The sequence below is a fragment of the Octopus sinensis genome, linkage group LG2 (genome assembly GCF_006345805.1).
Source record: "Octopus sinensis linkage group LG2, ASM634580v1, whole genome shotgun sequence".
NCBI lineage: Eukaryota > Metazoa > Mollusca > Cephalopoda > Octopoda > Octopodidae > Octopus > Octopus sinensis.
This window is the reverse complement of record NC_042998.1, coordinates 74,435,793-74,461,094: the sequence shown is the minus strand read 5'-3', so window position 1 is coordinate 74,461,094 and position 25,302 is coordinate 74,435,793. Positions and strand designations below refer to the sequence as shown.

The 25,302-nt window shown below is 32.2% G+C and overlaps 1 protein-coding gene across 24 annotated transcripts in view; it reads right to left on the bottom strand.

Moving 5' to 3' along the window:
• Window positions 1-25,302, bottom strand: part of LOC115222778 (CUGBP Elav-like family member 1-A) — a 166,351-nt gene that overhangs the window by 15,010 nt on the left and 126,039 nt on the right. For 8 of the 24 annotated variants that reach the window (XM_029793191.2, XM_029793204.2, XM_029793155.2 and 5 more), the window contains 7 exons: window positions 21,511-21,585; window positions 21,219-21,299; window positions 18,980-19,000; window positions 15,160-15,387; window positions 11,099-11,185; window positions 10,164-10,310; window positions 8,627-8,776 (listed from right to left, as the gene is read on the bottom strand). In XM_029793191.2, the coding sequence (XP_029649051.1) occupies window positions 8,649-8,776; window positions 10,164-10,310; window positions 11,099-11,185; window positions 15,160-15,387; window positions 18,980-19,000; window positions 21,219-21,299; window positions 21,511-21,585 (767 nt within the window). In that variant the 3' untranslated portion in view covers window positions 8,627-8,648. Of the gene's footprint in view, window positions 1-2,304; window positions 2,544-8,626; window positions 8,777-10,163; window positions 10,311-11,098; window positions 11,186-15,159; window positions 15,388-18,979; window positions 19,001-21,218; window positions 21,300-21,510; window positions 21,586-25,302 lie in introns of those variants that run through there. The other 16 variants (XM_036514242.1, XM_029793098.2, XM_036514249.1 and 13 more) reach the window with 14 other exon arrangements.

Below are 25,302 nucleotides of genomic sequence, written 5' to 3'. Positions count from 1 at the left end.
AATAGTTAATGTTCGAACATATAAAGCTAACAGTGATAAATGGTGATAGCAGTAGTAATAGTAGTGTAAGTGGTAGTCTGCTGCCATTATAAATGGCAAGAAGCAGAGTTAACATCGAAATGCAGCAAATCAGCAAAGTGGATGTCGAGTAGTGTGTGTGTGTGTGTGTGTGTGTGTGTGTGTGTGTGTATATATGTATGTATATATATTATATATATATATATAGTTAATCACTGTTACCTTTATATTAGTACAAGCATGCAAGTGGTGCAGGAACTAACAAGCTAACAACGAGCAGAGCACAAGTAAATCGTTACCTGCACACAATAGAAATAAAAGGAAAAAAATATGGACTGAAATCAATACACATCCATCACCTAAAAATAGGGGCTAGATTTTGTGGGAAGATCATGGTGTAAGGAAAATAAAGATGCATTACCTAGAGAGGAAAGGAGGACACTGAGTACCTTTTGCAAAATAAATTGCTTAGTGAAAGAGGAACTCTAGAGGACAACTTCAGATATTTCAACTATATACATGCAGTTGTCACCATCATTTCAGCTGCTCTCCTATATGGTGCTCTATATTGCACATAATCACATACTGTGCATGTGCATGCAGGCATTATATTGCACATAATCACATACTGTGCATGTGTGTATGTGTGTTGCCAAGTACTTAGGGAGTGGCTGGGAAGATATATATATATATATATATATATATATATATGTATAAATTATATATAAATATATAGAACAAACACACACAAGAGATGCTTTAAGAGTAAGTAATCATATATTTACAGTTTCAAGTCATATGCAAATAGTCTCGGTATTTTGTTTTAAAAAAGCTGCTGGAATGTCTGTCATTAAGGCAGCATAACCAGAGACTTAATAAGACAAATTCTTTGGCAGAATCGGGAAAATATAAAGTTAGGTAGCAATACGGGTTTTTCCTAATGCAAGCAAGAGGAAAGAAAGAGAAGGACAACTACAATGCATTTAGAGATGTTAGGAAGAAGAGGAGGAGGAAGAGCAGCAGAGTGTGAAGAAGCAAAGACATGCAAAACACTCAGTCAATGTTACACTAATGCACTATCAAGTGAGAAAAATAAATAAATAGATAAATAAATAAATAAATAAATGGCCAGCAGGAAGAAGTAACGGATTTGGAATACCAAAGGTTGGGAAGTTGCTAGTGGTTAAAGCAGAAGAACTGGGTTGGGAATGAGGGGTGGGGGGAGTCAATCAAAGGGTATTGTGCAGGCAAACAACAACAACAACAACATCAATAACATAGATGACAAATTGGTACAGAAAATACAACATGTAAAAATAGGTTTGAGGAGGGAGAGGCAGGGCGGAGTGGCTGCTGAAGAAATCAAAATGGAAAGCATTACAACAACATTAACAACAAGAAAACATCAACGTGAACAAGTGCGGCAAAACAAAGAACAATTATGGATGAGTTGTTATCCAACAGAATACATATATATATATATATACATAGAGAGAGACTACAGAGTAGAACAACAACAATAACAACAACAATAACAACAAAATAGGGACAAGTTCAAAAGTTTATGAAAAGACATTAACATTAAATAGAACAATACACAGAGCCAGTCAAACATTGTCTGCTACAGAAATATGATGTAAATATCCTTGACTATTTCACTATACATGTGTGTGCATAAACACACACTTTCACACACACACATGTGTGTGCGTATACATACATACATACATACATATGGTTTTACGATACATACAAGTAAACACTATGTGTATATGTAATCTAAATATCATTTTTTTTTACTTTTTAATGCTCAGAAATAGACCCAAGCAAATAGATTCTGAAAAATTTTCTTAACTTTTTCTTGCCCACTTTCGAAAAACATGAATTCAATAAAACTAATAATGTATGTGTCCGTGCGTGCGTGCATGTGTGTGTGTGTGTCAAAAAATCCAAGAGCAAATGCGTTAATTATCGATTTGTTTTCCTAATTTAATCTAAAGTAGAAATTGTATTTTACAAGAAGTGTGATGTAGCTATATGAGTGACTGTCAGGTCAGACAAGCCATATAAAACAATTTATACAAGAGGGAAAAGTAAGACAAACAGACAGATTCCAGATAAAACAGAGACTCATTCACATTTTACCTTTCATTCTGTTCATGTTTTGTTTGATTCAGACATAAAATAGCCATCAGGTCTACAAGAGACAGTCTCCTAAACATATAGCATTTAATATGGTCACAGTCTCAAAAACTTTATATATAGGAATAACCCAAACGGTAAAAATGTAGAAATATATTTTTATTTAGCTATTATTTAGCAGTTTGTAAATATATTACAGTGTGAAGATGTCATGGTATGATTTCCATGGCATCATACAGGATGGAAACAATAACGAAAAAAAAAATATCTGAAAGAAGGAGGATCAGTGGTTGTTACATAAACTGATAGTGATGATGATGATGTAACTGGTCTGGAAAAATGAAAAACTTTGCTCTGCTTGCATTTGATGGCTGCTTTCCCACCTTTAACAGTAGCAAGGGAGTGTGAAAAGTAATAATGTTAATAGTATACAGATTGTGTAGTGAACTGATAAATAGTATAAAAAGATTTCAAAAGGAGGTGGTGTTTTGAGTGCCATTCAGCTGTCATGATGGATGTACCTGTGTGAGTGTGTATGCACACACTTACGTACAGAGAACAGGAGATTGACAATTCAAAAAGTGAAACATTTACAAACACAGGTACAGAGAGAAGGTTACTTTCTTTACTTCCACAACCACTTAAGTCACTTCACCATACAAAATAAATATATCAACAGCTCAACATATTGCTATCTTATAAATGAAAAATGTATTTTTTTAATCAGGGACAAATCTTTTTTATGAGAGAAATGCGATAACTAATTAATTCAGAAATAAAAAGCCTAAAGTTTTTTTAACCTCTCATCTAGGCTGGCGCTCCTTTCTCTAACTGCATCAACAGTTTATACATTAATTAAGTTGGAAACCATAACATGCAGAGTATGAGTAATATATGTGAATGAATTACAGAAACGGAGAAGGTGAAAGAAAATATGGCTGATGTGATTCATACAAGACATAACGATGTAATCATGGAGATTTTATTTTCATTTTAAAGTAGCAGGTTAGTATTATGTAGGTTAACCCCACCACCTGGCTATTGAATATCTCCTTTAACAGAGGTCCCTTTGTTGCAAGCATTCAGGTACCTGATTTTAAGATACTTCTTGTTTCTCTTGCATGAGTCTTGGCAGCCCAAAAAAGGATCAGAGGTACTGCCTATCCTCCTGATTAAGCATTCATTAAAATAGAAATTTTTGTATAGCCTTAGGTGAGTCCTGAACCACTAGACCTATAATTAAAGATAATCCAGCGATTATGAGTTCATCATTTTTGCTTGCAAACAGATCGATGTTAATTTCCTTTTTAAAATAAAATTGTGATTTAAGCCAGATTTGACTGCATAGCTTTCAAATAAACACACAGGATCCTTTCAGTGGCTTAGGAGCTGGATGTGTCATACACCAGAGGGAATCATTCCAATATGACCAAATTATTTCTAGCTCTAAAGGAAAGATGAAGTTTAGCAATATTATTTTACAAAGAAAGTTGCTGGAAGAGTTGACTGCTAGCACACTTATTCACACACACACACACACACACACACTCACAATTGCACATAATATATTTTTCTGCACCAAAATATGCTGTGCTTGTTTTATTAGTATCAAATTATCAGATTTCCTAATGAAGGATGCTGAGTGAAAGGGAAGGAAGCCCAACCCATTGGTGTGGCAGTTCTTAAAAAATAACATCTATATATATATATATATATATATATAAATATATATAATATTCTGTTGGTTTGTTAGAGCCAGACAATACACACTAAAAAGTTGCTTTTGAAATGCAGACTTGAAGAAAAACAAATGCTGCCAGTTGAAAATCTGGAAATCATGGAACATTTTTGAAAAACTTATTTTGATTAGCTGCTAAAATTTTTTTCTTAAAACTGTTTAATCTATATGAGATTACAGCTTATCATTATCAGAATGGCTGTGAGGTCAACACATTTTCTATTACAGTAAGAAATCCAAAACACTGGCATCAACCATTGCATTCTGCACAAAAAAGTGTTGTTGTTACTCCAAGCTGTCTGGCCAGTAGCTGGTTAACAGTGACAACTATAACTGCAAAAATGCTTAATATCCATTGTTATACTAACAATAATTTCACAAGATAATTGATGGAGTGGAGTAGCAAATTCAATCAAATCCCAGTGTGTGATGTAACAGCAACATCAAAGATGAAAGGTAAAGCTATTCCTGAGGAAACAACTAAATGCTACAGTACTCTAGCAGAGAACTAATACCACAAAGGATCATTTAGTCTTATACTTTGACAGCAAACAACTCAATACTACAACAGATCACATAATCTCGAACTCTGTCAGACAAGTCAATAAATAATAGCCTTGCACTCTACTAGAACACTTAATGCTACAGCAGGTCACTTTCATCTTACATTCTGCCATTTCAATTACAGTACATAAATAATAATCCCTTTAATGGAGGCCTTAGAAAGCAGTAAAAATATGTAAACAAACATATTAATCAAAAGCACAGGACTGTCATACATACACACACACACACACACACAACAAAGAATATAGCACTGCTGGACACTGCATACACAATACATAGAGTACTTTCAATACGATAGAAAATACAAAGCAAAACAAAACAATGCTTGTGCCCAGAGCTGTGCTCAATTGTGTTAGGGAGATATGTAATAAAAATACAGCTGAATAATAATAAAAATAGTTTCTTCTGCAGGCATAAAGCCTGAAATCTTTTCAGAGAATACAAGTGTGGTAATCATGACATAAACAGCCATTAGAAGGTAAATAAATGCTTACTTTTGAAGCAAGGCCACACATTCAAATGGAAGGGTCCATCTGAGTTTTTACTAACATGCAATCAACCAATACATTACATTTGTCAGAGAGAAGAACAAACATAAGCAATCTTTGTTCTTAAGTTCTAATAGGAGTGTAGTCCATTAACTCACATTTCCTAATTGAGTGTCTAACTTCTGTTATGACTAGCACAGGACACCCTCACTGTACACATCACATACAGATGTCCTTAACTAACATGTGCATGATAGCAATGCACACACTGCACTGCATTATCACTTGTATCTTACATGTAAGTTACAAGGAGAAAAATCAACCAAAACAATAGCACAAGTGCTTGAACCATTATATAACAAGCTTCTTAAGTACTAATAGTATTATCGACACTACTTATGTAAACCGCTGCACCACAGTGATATTATACTTTCTATACAAGTTACCAAAAACTAATCTATACTTTTTACTGTCCTCAATTTTAATTCCCATATCCAACAAACCTCTATGCATAACTGCCGTTTTACAATAATGCCGTTACTGACAGAGTTTTGACTATGTTTAACCATGTAACAATGCAATGGAATAAACTAGTCATCTGATCGTCAAAACATTTGCAATTCCTTCTTTGAGTGAGCTGAGAATTAGACAAGTAAAGCCTTCAATCTGTAAATTCTTTTTATTCATGCTTAACTATTCAACAAACACTGCAACAAGCTAGACTGAAATCTTGTTTAAAAGCATTTTCACCAGCAACGATAGAATTGTATGTAATTTGTCAATACTTCTCTTTCAACAGTCTCTAAGCCCACACATCCTGGAATATCTAAATAGTTTTTACTGCCTCTTTAAATTACATCTCATGCAGCAGTTAACATCACTGCAACTACTTCAATGATTAAAGTCTTGTTAGCCAACTGACTAATGTTACACAGTATCAAACTATTGCTGAAACATTTCAAGCACACAACATTTGCTTAAACACTTTGAAACAACATTATTTCTTCCATAATATTAAAACTATGGTTGAGGTTGACTTTGTCTTTCATCCTTTCAGGGAGGAGGGGGTTGATAAATTAAATACCAGTTGCATACTGGGGTCAATGTAATTGACTGGCCCCCTCCCCAAAAAAATTTCAGGCCTTGTGCCTAGAGTACAAAAGAATATTAACACTATGGTTGAAAATTAAAAACCCTTCAATAATAAACATTTTTATTGTTCAGTATTGTATAAATTATGAAAAATGTTTTATATTTAAAACAAACATACTAATTTTGCTGTCTGGGAGGAGGAAAAACCTCTAAAATATTATTATTTTGAAGCAGCAAAGTAAATTAATGGAATGGGTTTAGAATTAAAGAAAATAATTTTGAGAATTAGCATAAAATACAAGGTGTAAATCTGAAACTATAATTTGATTTATAAATACGCTTCAACATTCCTATTCAACATTTTATTTTTGTCAGTTAATTTTGAATTCTATCAATGTGATGTAGGATGAAATAGCACAATAGTGATACATAAGTTTTCATTACAAAACACTGAAAATGACCAACATTCTGTAAAAACACTAAATATATTTCGAAGCCATTGCTGTGATAAGCTATAGATATAATTAAAACAATTAGTGACACAAAAAAAAAAAAACATTTAAGCTGTTGACAAGTCAGCTTGAGGATCTTGCAGTTGTTATTGTATTGCACACAACAGACTTTCAAAAGGAAAGCACATACCTCTGTATTAATGTATTTGCAACATTTCAAATATTTTAAACTTTATTATCACATTACTGTTTTACTATTTGAATTAGTTGCCCAGGACTAAATTTATAATATGATAGAGTGCATTAAGTGTTATGTTGAGATGCGACAATATTGTAGGTTTCCTACCAATAAAAAACATTTTGCTTTAAAATAAAGTTTGTTGTACTAAATCTCATGAGGGAAGGATTAACCAAATTACTCCTCTAATAAAGGGAAATTTACTATAATGAGTTGGAAGAAAATCTAGAATAATGCTTAATCCCATTAGTAGCTCTTTATCACCATGATTGTTTAACATCTAGAAAACTTGGACATTTTCAAAGTGATTGATGTACCTAGCTTGAAAATATTACCAGAAATATATACAAATATGAATTATTATTATCCGAACAGATTTATCATGAATCGAAATGGCAGAAAAAGCATACAGAGGGTGTGTAAAGACATGAAAGCTTTCTGGAATGCCAAGATAAGGTCATTGTAAGGTATAGATAATTATCAATATAGCTGGATGTTATTTATGCATAAAATGCATCCATATTTAGAAAACTAAGATTGTATTAAACTGAACTCAACAGATGTCTTACATACGGACTCCTGTTTTAAGGTTAAAATAAAGCTAGATACTGCGAACAAATATAAGAGCAGTAGGAAAAGTTATTGAGTGTTCTATACCGAGTGGAACATTAACTGAATTGAGAGACAAGTTTCAAAGGAAATGGGGTGGGGGTTGAGAGAGATAAGAGAATTCAGCAACAGACCATAAATAAGTTTTCTTAATTCAATGACAGACATATTTGGCTTTAACAATAAAATAAATATTAAAAGTAGTTATGTCACTATGGAAGAAGAATAAAATAATTGTAAATTAACAAATTGTGAGAATATCGAAGTTTGAAATTAACAGTACAATAACCATAAGAAGAAAAAAAAAATCAAATGTGCTTTGGTCATATAAAAAAACTTAATGAAGAATGACTTCACCAAACCCAATCACCAAAATTGCACAATTTGAATAAATAGATTTATAATTTTGTATTAGTGTGTCTTGGCCTACATTTTGCTGCAACTAACCTATTTCTGTAGAAGATAGTAAAATGGTTTACATCACCATCATCTCAATTATGAAAGAAATCTAAGAGATACTAGCCAGTATACTTAATTCTTTGAGCCAAGAGAACTTAGCTAAAGAAATCATCTTTAAATTTACATCAGATGAGCCAAAACTGATATGTCCAAAAATACATTAAACTGTATAAAGAAGGGATTTGTTAAAATATATACTTATAGCTAATCTGAATATAGCTTTAAACAGCTAATTCACAGTTATCAGAACTAAACTATATCTACACTGGATGAAAATCTTAAATGAGGAATCCACTTAAAGCTAATCAGCTTCCGAAATTTCCAATTCAACTTCTAGGAACAAATATAATGAAACTGAAACAAGTATAATGAACTACTGAAAGTGTTAGAAAATGTTTAATAAACTTAAAATGACTGCCAAAAGCAAGCTGTTTTCTGGATTTCAAAATTCAAAACAATTTTTCTTCACTACCATCCCACAAAGTTTACATCAAATATGAACAAAGAATGTCGAAGATGACAAAAACAAAAAAAAAAGACAAAATAACCTTCAAAATGTTGACCCTCAAAAGAAGAAAAAAAAATCATGTAAGTTAACAAGTTGTTTTGTTAAAGAGATATGGGGAGTGTATGTAAATTTCAGAATTTGATCTAAAAATAATGAATTTTGTAGCAGCAGATGGTTGTTTGCCTGACCATTTGTCTATGTTGTGGACATTTATATTCTGAATGTACTTCACACATGTGTATGTATGCATGCATACACACACATATATACTTAATAACAGATCACAAATTAAAAGAATATAAAAGACTTACTCACCGGTTTAAAAGGATATTCTACATTAGTATGGTTTGCTATCATTTTTTGGCCTCTTCAACTGCACTTTCAGTCGTTTCATGCCAATCTGAAATCCATTCATGGCTTGGATTGCTGCCTGTGCTGACAAAGGATTGTCAAAACTCACAAAACCTGTTCAAAAATGGACAAGTATTGTCTCAACTATCCACTCAAAGTAAAGAGTGTAGCCACTAAAGCAGTTATTCCATTATTATTTTTTTTTTTTTTGTCACTATGTAAATAAATAAATAAATAATTAAATAAATAAAAGACATTGTCTCATAACCATTTTACCATAGATATGCAAAGGAGATCATCTTGGAAATTGACTAAACAGATGGTATCTGTGGACTAGTGGCACATGTATGTGTATGCGTGTGTACCATTGCATATAAACAAAGTAGCCTGACTGATTGTTATTTGGGGGAGTTGTAATTTAGTTATTATACTTCTGCTCAAGTCTTCCATACTGGACCTACATAAACATGCATATTTTCATTAATGGATATGACAATTTACCTAGCACTGGTGGCAATGTATTATGTTTACAAAACATTGCCACTTTCAGTTCAAATCCTGTCAAAGGCATTGCAGCTAGACATTGGATGAGACATTATTTGCCTGAGGATTCTTGATCCCTTTTATTAATAATGGAATCACCATCGATGATAGCATTATTAACGATATCCACTTGTAAAAGGCAACAATTCTATTTAATGATGCAAACATTTAAAATTCAGAACTGTCCAATGCACTTTGACAACAAAAATGTATCTGTTGTATATTCAAATCCAAAGATAATTTCCCAGACAAAACAAAAAGATATAGTGGTAAAAAATGCAATAATTTGCAAGGGACACTGAGTAGAATATCTACGAAACGAAGATCCAGTTTGTAAACTGATAACGGAGTCAAAATACACACCGACACAGCTGGTACTTAAAACATCATTGAATAGAATTTATAAAAACTGAAAAATGAGGACATAAAACATGTCTGAACTTAGCCATTGTAGGATCAAATGCTCTACACCTAAGATTCAATTGTCAATTTGACAATCTGAGACACCAGTATATCTGATCAATAAAAAGAGAATAACAGACACCATATTGAAAATGATTTTGTCCAAAATCATTTCAGAGAAAGGGCTAACAAATAAAATTAAAATAAGGGAATTAAAAATTTGTCATTTTTTTTAATGCACAGACTTTTCACAAACAATATATAGAATATCTATATCTATATATATATACATAAATATATATATATACAGATAGATATGTAGGTAGCCAGATTCCTTCAATTTTCCTTAAGTTTCATCAGAATATGATTTGTGCAATTTTTTACATTAATTTATTAAGATTTCATCATTTTTTTTAAAAATTTGTTTTTCAAATGTTTTCATCAATCTGTTAGATGAATTAATATTTTTACAAGATAGTGTTTCTGATAAAAACATTGAGAAAATATGGTAGTCATAAGGAAGAGTAAAAGAAAACGGCACCTATTCAATACATACCAAAGCACTTGCTAAGATTTGTTTGTTTATCAATGAAGACTTTGGCTGAAACAACATTTCCAAATGGAATAAAAGTCTGCATGAGGTCTTGATCACTGAACTCTTGTGGTAAATGATATATAAATAAGTTGGCGCCGTCTGGACCTGCAATAACAGGCAAGAATCACATACAAACAAGCAGTTGTACTTTGAATGGGACCATTTGTGAATCAACACCGTTATCTCAATAATACTAAATGGAAGTAGTCAAATATGAAAGGAATAGAACAATGAATCTCAAAACAAACTGCCAATATAGACTTGGACATTTAACAACCATCAAGATAACAAACAGCTTATTCCGCATAAATTACGAACTAGAAGAAAAATAGCATTTAAGTAGTTTAATAATTTTTTCTCCACTATTTGAGATGTGATTTAATTTAAATATATAGCATTATATATTTATTTACAGTTGAAGGGAGTTAAATAGCTGTGTCATGTATTGTTAGAGCCAATGTCTTACAATTACACACCCACTCAAACTAACCAATGCCTTGCCTTAAGACAGGATTTGAACTCTGTATTATAATAATTCCCCTATGATATTAATCTTATACTTCATGCAACATTTCACCAGTTTATTCAAATGTCTAGATGTATTTTGTGTTTACTTCTTGATGCATTTATCAACATTAAAATATAAATCATTGGAAGCAAAAATTAACAAAAGAAAAAAAAACAACAATAATAAGAATATACAACAGACAGTAATCTGCTGAGTGTTGTGGACAGTAAACATTTGAATAATGGCAATCTGAATTTCTATTGGCTTAAAGCAAATAGAATGTTATAAAGTCATATAAAAAGGTAAATCTTGGTGTTTCACAAGTTAAAAATACATTTAATATGATATAAAAAAAAAAAGAGATTGCTCTCTATAAGGGAGTATTTACCTTCGGTTTGTTTCCCAGCAGCAGAATTGGCTGCAGCCTGTTGGAGCTGCTGAGCTGATTGGCTATTGAATGCATTTGGAAAGGAGGCTAAAGAGAAAAAGAAACAAGTGTCAACAATTGAAATATTAATCAGAATAGAGAGAATAAGAACACATAAATCCAAACACAGTGAAGCCAATAACAAAAGCTATGTGAGAAACCAAAGATTTAGTCTCTTCATAAGAAGACCAAGTATTTGGTTTTTTTTTTTCTTTTTCTTTTTAAAGAATAGCTACTCTTAAGATGAGTATTTGGAGAATTGAATGAGAATAGATAACATTCAGTCTGGAGTGAAGAAATACCCAACCACTGGGAATTGATCCCTCACTACTGAATCTTTTTTACATCATTTAAGGGCAGCCATCACAGTAAGTTTATACTGAAATATATATAATTTATATTTCAATAGAATCTAATGAAGATAATAAAAAATATTTACAAAATCAAAACAAATTTGTGGGACAAAAAAAATGTGATTTTTAATAGTAATTTTTTCATGACCATTTTCTACTTTTTCAAAAGGTGATCATTCTCTGTCAAAAAAAAAAACCCATTTGGCTATGGTGAAACAAGAAAACTATGATACAGAGCTCTTAAAAGTTTAAGTGCACTTTCAGTGATTATTCACAGGCATTTTTTTTTTTTTTTTTGGTTAATAAAATAAGTGTATGAAATTTAGGCACAAGGCCAATAATTTTAAGGAGAGAGAGTAAATCAATACCATCAATCCAAGTACCCTAGAAGTACGAAAGGCAACTTTAGCCTCAGTTGTATTTGAAATCAGAATGCAAAGAGCTCAAAAAATACCACAAGGCATTTCATCCAATGCTCTGATTCTGCCAAAGTACTGCCCTGATGATGATGATAATCATATAATAATAATGATAATAATAATAATAATAATGATGATAATAATAATAATAATAATAATAATAATAATAATAATAATAATAATAATAATGATAATAATAATAATAATGATAATAATAAAAATAACATTATTACATCAATAGAAATATTTATTTAGCAATTACGCTATTTTTAAAAAGTGGTTTCCGAAATTACTGTGCTGAATAGAAATATGAATTCTAAAAGAAAATTGAAATTCTGTAAGATTGTTTGTTTCAAGTGATAAAAATAACTGTAGAAACTAACATTTAAAGAAATACTAAAATACTATAAAACATTCAGTCAGACTTTCAGTTCAAAATTGGCAATGATTAAAGCATCTACTGTAAAGCAACACTCCACCAAGCATGAAGGAAAAATATATTTATATCAAGATAGGAAATGTTTAGCAAAAGCGACAAATAGAGCATGTCAAAAATGAGAAAAACTGATTATTTTCTAACAGTCTAAGCTAGAAGTGTTTATCTTTCTAGTAGACTGTAATGTCTGTGCAAAGAAGAGCTATATTCACAGCCTGTGTAAACAACTTCACAATTAGAAAGGTCAAGTGAATGAGAAGACAGGAGTTCCTGAAATGTTATGTTTAAAACAAGCTAAAGTTTCCCACTGAAAATGTATCAATATCAGTATAAGGCCATAATCAGACTTTCAATAGATTTTCATAGAGAATTAAATCACTAAAACTAATTCACTGCTGGCTAGAGTTTCCCATTAAATACTTTTTCATTTCCAGAATCACTGGCTTCTGTTTCCTCCACCTGCTGTTGCTGGTTTTATAGAAATATTGATTTCTTACATAGGCCTCACATTTAGCAGGGAGTAGTCAATTATATGGGCACTCACTACTCAACTGGTATTTTACTTTATTGAACCTGGCAGGATAAAAGGTAAAGTTGACCATGGTGGGATTTTCAAGTCAGAAAGTAGAATAAAGTAAGACATTTTGTTTAACCTTCTAACAACTCAGCCAGTCAAACTATTTCACACCGAAATGAAGTTTTCTCACAAGTATGAGAGAAAATAATCCACTTTAAGTAGCACTAGGTTATCTTTACAATCCAGTACTGATAATGGTACCAAAATACAATGAGAAGAAAAACCAACTATTCATTTTCAATTAATCAAAAATATTACAAATCAAAATTAAAAATTTATGAGATCAATTTGCACAAAACAAAATTTAGTACATTCAATGTTATAATTCAATGGTTCCCCTTATTTGTACTACATTAAAAGTAACTAGTTAAAGACCGTTTTCTAAATTACTGTACTGAGATCAACTGTAAAGTCAAAAGGACAATTTAGGATAGTCAATCAAATAGCAGTATCACCAACTGCTACAAAGGCAAAAAGATGCAACTAAAGGAATCAGACTAATGGACCAAGATATGACAGCAGCAGTTATAAACCTACATCGGAAAAGAATAAGCTTCCTGGTGAGAAATTTTTATAGTAAGCCACTATACCTAAATAAAAAGTAAGTTTAAGTATCACACTATTTAAAATAGGAGTAAGTGAAGAGTTTGCAAGTGTCATGTAATCTATGTTAAGAGTTGGCAACAGCAAGCTGAGGGTTAGCAATCAGTTCAGTAGAGACTCTAGGGTGCAACAAGTGTCTATAATGGCTCAGTTCTCCGACCCTACTTTTAGAGTTCTCAAAGAGCTTAAAAGCAGTTATCCATGAGGTTCCTGTGTGCCAAAGACCTAGTTCGCATATCTCACTCTCTTGAAGAATCAGAAAAGAAATTCAAAACAATGAAGAAAAGCTTGGTTAGAATTAAGAAGCTTCAAAGAAAACCTAGTTAGCGAAGATGACTCAACTTTGTTGCCTTAAGGGGAGTGGCCTTGTTCAATATGTAGAAGCATGTACCAGGTGTAAATTATGAATGCACAAGTGATGCAGAGAGATCATAAACAGTAAAAGAAAAACAAAACTCAGAATGAAGTAATTAGCTGGAAGAGCACCCATAAAATGTATTCAAAATATCAAAAGTTCCTTCTAGAAGGAGTTGATAGTTTCTGCTACCTCAGTAACCTTAATAAGCAGTGGAAGCGGGTATGCTGAAAGTATAATACCAATAAGAAAGAAGTAGGGTGAAGTTTATGATGCTAATAGCTCTGCTAGGAACAAAAAAATTCTCTTGAGTGAAGGGCAGGTTTTATATATTGCTTGTATATGAATAAGAATGCTGTATGATAGTAATAGCAAAACATAGGTAAAGGACATATGAATAATATGAGATAAGCATGCTTAGTTGAATGTTCGATTTCAATGTGCATGAATGACAGAACAAATGAACTGAGAGAAAAACTCGATACAAGAAGAATCAGATGTAGCATGCAAGAGAAAAGATTGTACTGGTACTGACATGTGATGCATACTGGAGTGACAGTTGTATCAGCAATCAGAATGGAAGGAACCCACAGAAGAAGACCCAAAAAAAAAAAAAAAAAAAAAAAAAAAAACTGATCTCTGGAAGTTGAAACTCACAAAGATCCATCTAAACCATGCAGGCATGGGAAAAAGATATAAAATGATAAAGAATATTTGAGTATACATATGTACGTACACACATTATGGAATTGTGTTGGGGCAGACACAAGGACACGGACACACATATACTTGAATCATATGCTACAAAGAACTTTATGGCAAAACTCAACCAAACTACCTTTACTGAAATTACAATTATAAATTCCAAGACAACAGACTAAAAAATGGTGATTAGGCAACACAGGTTACAATAAAGTGTCTACTTTAAGCTATCTGACAATTACATGTTTGTGAACCAAAACAATGACAGTAATACAAAACAGAGAGTGTTTGGGGAAACATTGTAACATGACTTGGTGGTAGTGAGATTACAGCTATTAAAAAAGGTGAAGACAGGTATTGGTGGACAATATGACCTCTGGGCACCACCAAAAGAAGAACATAATAATGTGTGACAAAGAGGAGTAGAAATTCTCTATTATGCACTGGATGAAGGTCTTTAAAGAATGTGGGGTTAGGTTAATGTGAACTGAAAGTTTGATGACCATACCAAAGCCTCACATGACTACACACAAACAGAGTCACACCTGGAAAAACTAGAATAGAACATGAAACAAACCTTTACCTGGAGGGAGCAAACCTGACAAACCTGCGTATTGCTGTATCCCCGAATATGCTTGGCTAAGAGCATCAATACCTGTTGGGTTGGTATTGGAGCCAATGCCATTCATGTTGCTTGTTACACTTGAGGTCAAATTAGAGAGGTTTGTTAAGGAATTGTTCCCTAGATTTTGCATTCCAGTGAGGCCACTTAGTGAGTTGGAGGAGGTTGTACCAGTTATAGTACCTACAAATCGGAAAAAGGTTGTTTGTATAAAAAGAGGTGAGACAAATAAACCCTAAAATGCCAGGTAATCATTACACTGACATCAAATACATTCAAATCAATTTAAAAGCATTCATACAACAGAAGATAAACAGATGTATTGCTAATCCTGATACAACCATTCAATGGTCAAAACAAGAATACCTAGCATGAAAAGATGTGACATGAGGGAAGAGGTGTATGGTTAAGATGCTGAATTTTTCATATTTGAGAAATTTCATAACACATTTCAATAGGTGAGTCATTTAAACAGGAAATAGTTTGAAAGAAAGAGGAGAAAGGATTGACACAAAAATGTCAAATTAAATCTGCTAGCAGTGATAGCCAGCAAAAGAGGCATGATAGAAATCAGAGAAAATGGAGAAGCTAACAGGAATAATTAATGCTTCTGATTGTTTCATAGAGGTTTTCAAGGTAAACAAGATAATTCTTTCGAACATCTCCTCATCAATCAGCCTTTGTATTTTAATAGGAGTTTATGTTTTACCTTAATTCTTTAATAGCAAGTAGTATCCTCCGCTGTGTTTATTTTAAAATCTTGTATTAAATGATTACTTTCATGTCAAACATTTAGCAGAAACTAAAAGACAATTAGTCCAAAGGAAATTATACCTTAATCAGAGTTTGTTAAATGCTTCATAAGGTAACACTGAATAAAGCAATGTATTTGCTGATTGGCTGATTTCTTTTAGCACATTCAGAAAAAATGTCAACACATAGAGTGGGAACTCCTCCTAGATATTGGTTTCATCCTAGTATTTCATTCATACAATATTATCTATTTAATTGCATACATTTTCTATCAAGGTAAAGATGTAACACAGGCTGAGGTAGCACTTTTACTTGTAGAGAGTGGTCACATTCAAAGAAACTATAGAGGATAAATACAGCAATAAGAATGAAGAAATGGAAGCTTCAAATATTTCAACACCAGAATTAGTAAGAATGAGTAAAGTAGAAAACACTTTTAGTATGTTAACAAAATATGCCAACTACATATAAGTATTAGTGAATGTAGTTAATGAGTTCAAATGAAAGCTGTATGAAAATAGCAGGGAATAAATCTTAATTCTATTTATATATTTTTATAATCTTAAAAGTAAAACAATATATTGAAAAAGTGAATCGACTTAAGTAGAGCTGGAACTACTAAAGACAATCAGTCAAAAGACAAACAGCAGCACCTTCCTTTGAGACAAGGAATTAAGGTAAAGTTGAAGTAAATATGTAAAACAATGTAATATGGATAGAATACAATGAATTGAAAAGGGTTGTGTATAAAATTTAAATAATTATTGGCTAATGGATTATTGCCACAATCAGAAACACAAAAAATTTGGTGAAAACATTAGAGAGAAATTAACAAACATATTGTAGAATTATTATATGTGAGGGACATTTGGCTAGCACAAGCAATTTACACAAATAAAACATGTACTTCAATATTTGATAAATACAAATGCAGTAATTAGAAAGTGAAGATGGCTAGAAAAGTTCAACCTCGTGTATTGTAGCTTGAAAAAAACACAATGAATATAAAACAGCAACAACATGGACAACAAACATTGTAACATGACTATAAAAACCAAATAGTTAACAAGAAAATAAATCAAACCAGACAGAAGTCATAGCAACAACAGCAAAGTGGATGTCTGATAAGACCAATAATGAGAATAATTTAATAAATATGCTTTGAGCCAATAGTATTGCTATAAACTAAATTTGATTGAGATAAAATAACAAGCCAGCCATTGTATTGTCTAGCACTATACAATGCCTACAGCATGCAATCCTGAAAAATACATACAGAAAGGAAATATGCAAAAATCAATAACCTCAATTTCAAACAAGTAGCAGAAATTTATGTTGAAAAAACAGTTAAAGACATAAAGGGTGAGAAATGTTAATAGATAAACTAGAACAGCTTTTCGGGGCTGGCAGTATTCTGGTTTTGCTAGGGATTCAATTTCTCATGATTCTTCTTACATAGGACACAATTTGATTTTATGTATATTATATTGACAAAATACCTATTCTATATTCATGCTACTTTTTTTTTTCCATTTTCACTCATTATCTTGGAAGAATACAATCAGTTTATATGTGTGTGTGTGTGTGTGTGTGTGTGTGTGTGTACTTTTACATTATATTAGACTGAAATCAAATTGATTACTCAAAAATGGTATTTATACAAAGAGATGGTGTGAGGTGATATTAAACAAGTTGTTGACAGATGACAATGAAGATAGTCAGTGAAGGCAGTACATTGATAACAAAATATCATGGAGTTGTTAGGTGTGTCAAAGATAAAATAGATAACAAACAATTAGAATACATAAACCTTGTTAAAGAGAAAACCAATACATTAAAGCCCATGATGTTTAGTCAGGATTACCAATATCCTGTGGCCTTTTATTTAATAAAAGAGCTAATTCAGTTATCAAAGCTAGCCAGTAGTATAACATTACACTATCAAAGACAGTAGCAGTAATGCCATCATATCTATTTCTCCATTTTGTACAACACACAACAGTTAAAAACATAAGCAGTAATGAAATCAATCTGTCTCTCCATTTTTGTAAAACACACTATTGTTAAAGACATGAGTAGCAACACATCTATCTTTTGTACAACACTATTAAAGATATTGGCAACAATGACACATCTCCATTTTGTATAACACACAACTGTTAAAAGTATTAGCAGTGAAGTCATCTATATCTATGTTGGCAGTAAAGATTGAAGACCTGTTGAGGCAAGTGAAATCGATGACTGGCATCCGTGCTAGTGGAGCGCTAAGAGCACCATCCGAGCATGATCGTTGCCAGAGTAGCTGAATGGCTTTCATGTTGGTGGCATGTAAAAAGCACCATTCGAGCATGGTCGTTACCAGCGTCGCCTTACTGACACGTGAAAAGACATTCGAGTGAGGTCGTTGCCAGTGCTGCTGGACTGGCTACTGTGCAGGTGGCACGTAAAAAGTACCATTTGAGCGTGGCCATTGGTAGTACCTGTCTGACTGGCCCTTGTGCTGGTGGCACGTAAAAGCACCCGCTACACTCTTGGAGTGGTTGGCATTAGGAAGGGCATCCAGCTTCAGAAACTCTGCCAGATCAGATTGGAGCCTGGTGCAGCCATCTGGTTCGCCAGTCCTCAGTCAAATCGTCCAACTCATACTAGTATGGAAAGCAGACGTTAAATGACGGTGATGATGAATTTTGTATAACACACTACTTCATAAAATATATTAAAAAGCAACATAATCTATAGCAATTCTGTACAACATCTTACTGCTAAGTAACTACATCTCCATTTTTGTCATTTTAGTAAAAATACTTGGTATCATGCACATATTCATAGCAGATATGGATTTTACAGACAACAAATTGGAGTAGTGATACACTATATATAGCAAACTAGAGAAACACACACTTAACTAACATCAAACCAACAAAAAATAAGGTAAACAAAAAAAATCCAATGAAACTGATAGTTTAACATGAAAATACAGAGTAGGCCAAGGAGGGGAGAGAAAGGAATAAACTGTACTCACGACAAAAGTTGAAGACAGGTTCTGTGATAACAATGGAGAAAAATTGATATAGTCATTGTCGAACAGAGACAGATAACAGAGTAGTGTGCGGAGAATGAATAGTTATTAACCAACAGGTGAACATCAGTTAGATGAAATAAAAAGGAACATAAATCAAAAAGCAAGGCAATCACAAAACTGAAGTAAAATATATTTTACAATCATAAGTAGATTGAAACAACTCAAGTTACCAAAATCTGCTTTTACTGTTTCTTCTACATGGGTGATGTTGACTAACTCATTAAATGGGAAAATGAATTAATTTCCACAATAATATTTTCATTTTAAAAGAATAAACAAAAAAGATTTTAATATCTCCTGTTTGAAATATAGTTTTTTGCAAATAGTTTCATAGAAATCTAACATGGAATATAAACATGTATACACTAATATTCATTTCCATTGAGCAGAAAGAATGTTAGATGGTTTCACTGAATTTCTAAGATTGCATTTTTGAAGAAGTCTATATATAATACCAAGAGCTAAGATTTACTGGCAAGTACGAACTCACTTGAATTTTATTCACATTGTTACCAATGTAAACCATCACCATTTACCAGATTTTACCGTATTAATAGTTAAACACACACACGGTGTGTGTTGAAAACAATAGTGTAGAGCTTTTATCAAGGTTTCTAGACCTATAAGGTTTTTATCTTGGAGACAAAATGCTTTTCGTTGGCATGCTCTATTGCTATTACCTAAGACAAGGACAATAACATTAAAGATTATTTAAGGTTTGAATGTTTGACTGATGGCTCCGGATTTCTTGCAGTTTTTGTATTATTCTATTTTATTTATTATTATTATGACTGGTGTATGTTATTACTATTATACTTTTAGCACTGTGTTTTTAATAAACTTTCCAGTGTTAATCATCTAGCAGTTTAGAAATTTCAGTATAAGATGGATACATTTTCAATATAGTTTTGCTTTGTATAATACAAGACACTGCAATTGCTATATGTACCGTGAGCAAGCGAGAAAGTACTAGATGTAGTGAAATTTTACAACTTTCATACTTAGAAACAAATTAATAAATCATACTAGCCATTGTAATTTGTTTAATTTTCATATATAGAGTTTGATATAACTTTTTAAATGTCTATGTTGGACATAAAGCATTTTGTAGTGTGTCTATTTTGAGTTTTTTATGCTTCCATCTATTATATAGTGAACATACATTTGAATTAAATATTAAACATTATATTTATTTTATTTTTATATTATCTAGTTTCAGTTCATGAGCTGTGGCCATACTGGGGCACTGCCATATTTATGCTGTACTTTTAACAGACTTTTAATCTGGGGTGATTGTGGTGTTTATTTATTTTTTTTTTTTTTTAGTCACTATTCTTCTAGAACTTGGTCTGTAAGCTTGTTTATATTTCCACAATTTTAATCTCTAGATTTCTTTGTGCTAAAGAATCAATCGACATAGAAAATTCACTACTACCAGTTTGTATCTGTGTGAACAGTCACTGTCATCATACTAATGTAGAATCATTTGTTAGTGCTAAGTGTAAACAGGCTTGATTATATTTTGTATTCTAATGCTTGTATTTTGAAATGGGCCATAAGTTTTATTTGGACTTGTTATGGATATTCTTTGGAGCAGAGTTGTTTTCTAATTTTTTTTTCTTTCATCTTAATATCTTCCAGCATACCCATTGCAACAAGTATTCGTATCATCAGCTTAACATTAACCATACCAGTACATTTTCTTGACAGCTCACCATGCATTTAGGAGGAATAACTACAGTACACCACATAAAGTGAAACTTCATCAAAAATCTTTGTAGACAACACATCCATTTTGTACTGAATTTCCCACAAAACTAGCCAAATATTGGTGAAGGTGATACACACAATACAAAGCAAAAAAAAATTCAACAATACGTACACAAATCACAAGCAAAGCCTACTCCCTAACAGTTGAAAAAAAACAAAAATTGCCAATGGTCAAAAAACTGAAACCTGATAATTTACTGTTGCATATAAACTGAGAAGAAATCATAAATATCAAAGAGAGAAAATACAGAATAAAAAGATGAACCCTGAACTGAAACATTTTCAATGCAATATGTTTAAAAGAAAAGCAGTTTCTTGAGCAGATTCTTCAAATTTTAGTGCTTGTAATGAATCACCTGAGTCACACCACCTGGAATGAAGCAGATTGTGTATTGAAAGTACAACTTACCAGATGCACTGGATGCATTTGTGTTTCCTGCAAGCTGGTTTAATGCTGCCAAACTTGGCATTCCTAGAGCACTTAATGAACCTGTGGAAAAAAAAAAGTATTATATAGGCTGATATTTCAAAGACAACATATAATTGGATATCAGAAACAAAAAATTGTAATGTTCCATGTGAGACTAATAACGAACATGTTAAAATATTGACAATTGTGTGCATGTGCGTTAATTTATATGAAATAAAAATAAAATAATAAAAATCTTACTACTAGATGTATTAGCAGCAATAACACATACCTGCATTACCAGAGGCATTAGCCAATGCAGTTAAACTCTGTAAGTTCTGCAAATGTTGCAAATTGTTGGTTTCTCCTATAAAAACAAAAGTAAGTTCAACAATTACAATTAACTCTTCATTCAAATAAAAATAAGACAAAATGTAGTTAGATATAATCTAGGAAAATAAATCAGTTGACAGAATGATAATTATGCTGATGGAAAAGGTGGCTAACAGTTTATTAATTATAGTAACTTAAGGACATTTCATCTTAATTAAAAAAAAAATTGCCCAACACTGCACAGTAATAAATCTCTACATTAACTAATAACACTCAGTACTAATATAAAATAAAAAGTAGGAGATGAAAGGAAATACAATGAAAATAGAAAACTAGATTACTGCAAATGCTATGGTTTTGTGTCTGATACATTCTATATACTCAAAGCTTTATTCAGTAAGCAACAAAAAGTTCATTCAGTATATGATATTTGTATTGCAGTCTGTTTAGCTATGTTGTAAATAACCATAGAATACATAAAATAATATATTTACAGCTATAAGCACATAGAAATACTTTTTACCCACAGACAAAAGCATATGGAATTATCCAAATAAAACAATTTCAACTCTTCAGACCTGAATATTTACTAGATAACTCAAAATTTAACTCTTATTTATTTATTAATATTTTTTCCATGTTATTTTCTCTTGTGTTTAATAAGCCAAGAGAGAGAAGGCAGTGTCCTTGACTTCTTACAGAGCCTCTGAAAGAGGTAGGAAAAAGCTATCTTGGAACCAGATGTCTGGAACAAATGCTTGCAAGAATGGACTCCACTGAGAGCATCCAAGGTAACAGTGTTAAATCAGGCAATGAATTAAGTTAACCTCCAAAGTTGGCCATACCAAGATTTGAACTCAAAATGCAATGAACTGGAACAAATACTACAAGACTTCTGGTCTGACATCCGCACATTTTTGCCACTTTACCTCCTTAGATTGGATTGGTGCTTCACCACCCCCAAAAGAATTGAATTCAAAGAACCAAGCAAGAAGTGGAACAAACACCACAAAGCATTCTGCCCACTGCTCTAAAAACTCTGCAAGTACACTATCTTAGATGAATATGGCATTCAAGCATTTTTTTATAGATACAATCTCACCCTGACACGAAATGCTACTTGTTTTGCAAGTAAAAAAAATCTTTTTCCATGTAGCCTTTAAACAAGAGAGAAATTATTGACAGCAGAAGTGCCAACAACACTGAATAAAAGATAGTTGAATATGCGAGCACAGATGCAAACAAACACATGCACACAATGGCCATTTTTCAGGTTCCATGTATCAAACACACTCGAGATTTTAAATAGTCTGCTGCAATAGCAGAAGACAGGAGCTGAAACCAAAACCATGTGATTAAGAAATGAACTCCTTTATCACATAACCATGCTTGTGCCTATATTAATGTGTGTGTGCATGAATAATTAGAAGTAAATACACATGCAAATTGCTAAGAAAGCTAACCATATCCTTTCTGTTTTAATGTATATAAAGATGATTGACAGTTACATAAGTTGAAACTGCAAATTAATTAAATAGCACAATAGTCTTAGAGTGAAAGTAATTTGTAAAATGAAGGCAGAACCACCAGATGGACTGCTAACCCAATACAAAAGACTAAGTTGTCTAACAGCACAATTATACTAGAATTGCTCATCAAATTTCATTCACAATATAACTAAAAACCAGTTAAGCATTTTATAGTGTATAATTAAGAGTAAAATTACACCAGATTTACAATAGTTACTTAGCTAAGATACTTGTGAATTTTACAGGAAATACTTATAAATTTTGAAATAAGATAAATGTTAAATATAATCATAATTATCACAAGAAGCATTCTATGTGTAATATGAAAAAAAAAAAAAACAAAAAAAAAACAGCTGAGCATTATCATGTCAACCCAATATTAAGCAAAGTAAGATAGTTAGGATTCATTGATGGCTACTATTGGGATAGTTTCACCATGCTGTAGCTGAATTAAAAAGCAATTAGGAAATCATTCATCATGAAATGAGGAGCAAGCAATAAATAATGGCACAAGTAATAACACTAAGCAAATGAAATATGCAATTCAGCCAGCCATGCAATATCTGAATGTAGTAGAAGTATGTGAGGTGGGTAGTTATGACATGGAGGAGGCTAAAGAAAGATAAGTAAATCATATCTGTGTGTGTAGTGTGTGTGTGTACACACACACACACGTGTATATATACACATGTATATTTACATACATATATGCATATTTAGATACATTTATGAATATACATACATATACATATGCATATACATATATATGTATATATACATATAAAATTCCTCTCGGCCTTGCATTTATTTCATTTGGTCTAATATATATATATATATATATATATATATATATATATAAGACCAAATGAAATAACAAATGCAAGGCCGAGAGGAATTTTCAGGACATTTATAACGAAATAGCCTTACAGCTGTTTCTGGGATATTATGGATATCCTTTCATCAGAGACGGTGTGAGAAAATATTTGAGCTTAAATTATTGTGGAGAAGATATGGAATATAGAGGGAAATAAGGGAAGGAAAGTAGAAATAAGATATATAAAGATATTGTAATTGCAGTTCCATTATTTAAGGAAAATGGTGTATAGAAGTGGTAAAAAAAAGTTTCCTGTACATGCTGTGTAAGTTCCAATAGTAGTTCATATTTAGATATTTCAATGGATGGAGCCATGGAATCAGTGTTACTGATTCAAAAGGGTTTTGTAGTGTGAATGAAAATTTGAGAATGCATTGGTAGTATTTATGGATCCTCCTTCCATCTATCCATAAATACTACAAATACATTCTCAAATTTTCAGTCATACCGCAAAATCTTTTTGAATGAGAAACACTGATTCCACAGCTCCATGCTTTGAAATGACTAATTATGAATTACTATTGGAACTTACATACCATGTACAGGAAAGTTTTTTACCACTTCTATAGACTATTTTCCTCGAATAATGGAACTGCAACTACAATATCTTTATATATCTTATTTCTACTTTCCTTCCCTTATTTCCCTCTATATTCCCTATCTTCTCCACAATAATTTGAACTCAAATATTTTCTCACACCGTCTCTGATGAAGGGATAGCCGGAATATCCCAGAAACAGCTGTAAGACTCATTATAAATGTCCTAAAAAGTCCTCACAGCCTAGGATTTGTTATCTCATTCAGTCTAATGTATATGTGTGTGTGTGTGTGTATATATATATACTTGCTGTATTATAATCCTAATTTTAGTAGACGGGAAACTAATGTCACTTCACGAACACACTATTTTCCTATGTCCAAGTGGGTTCTTTACCAGACATATTTTAAATCCCAATTTGTCGCGACTTGGGTGTTGCTTATTTTTATCACAACTTTAACCATTATCAATCTTTCCATGCTAGCATGTCCAACCCATGCTAGCATGGAAAACGGACGCTAAATGATGATGATGATGATGATGAAAGCAGAATAACTCTCACAAAACTTGTCATTTTCCAACAGTGTCAAATAAAGTAAAAAGAATTTTTTTTTTTTTAAATTCTGGCCTTGTGCCTGTAATCATAATATAGGGTAGTGAGTTGGCAGAATAGCTAAAGTTGGACAAAATGCCTTGTCGTATATAGTCATAGCCTCTATATTTTGGGTTCAAAATCTTCCTGGGGCCAACTCTGGAAGAACCCAGTATAATCATTAAAGCCCCCACACCAATTGCAGACCTTGAGCTTGC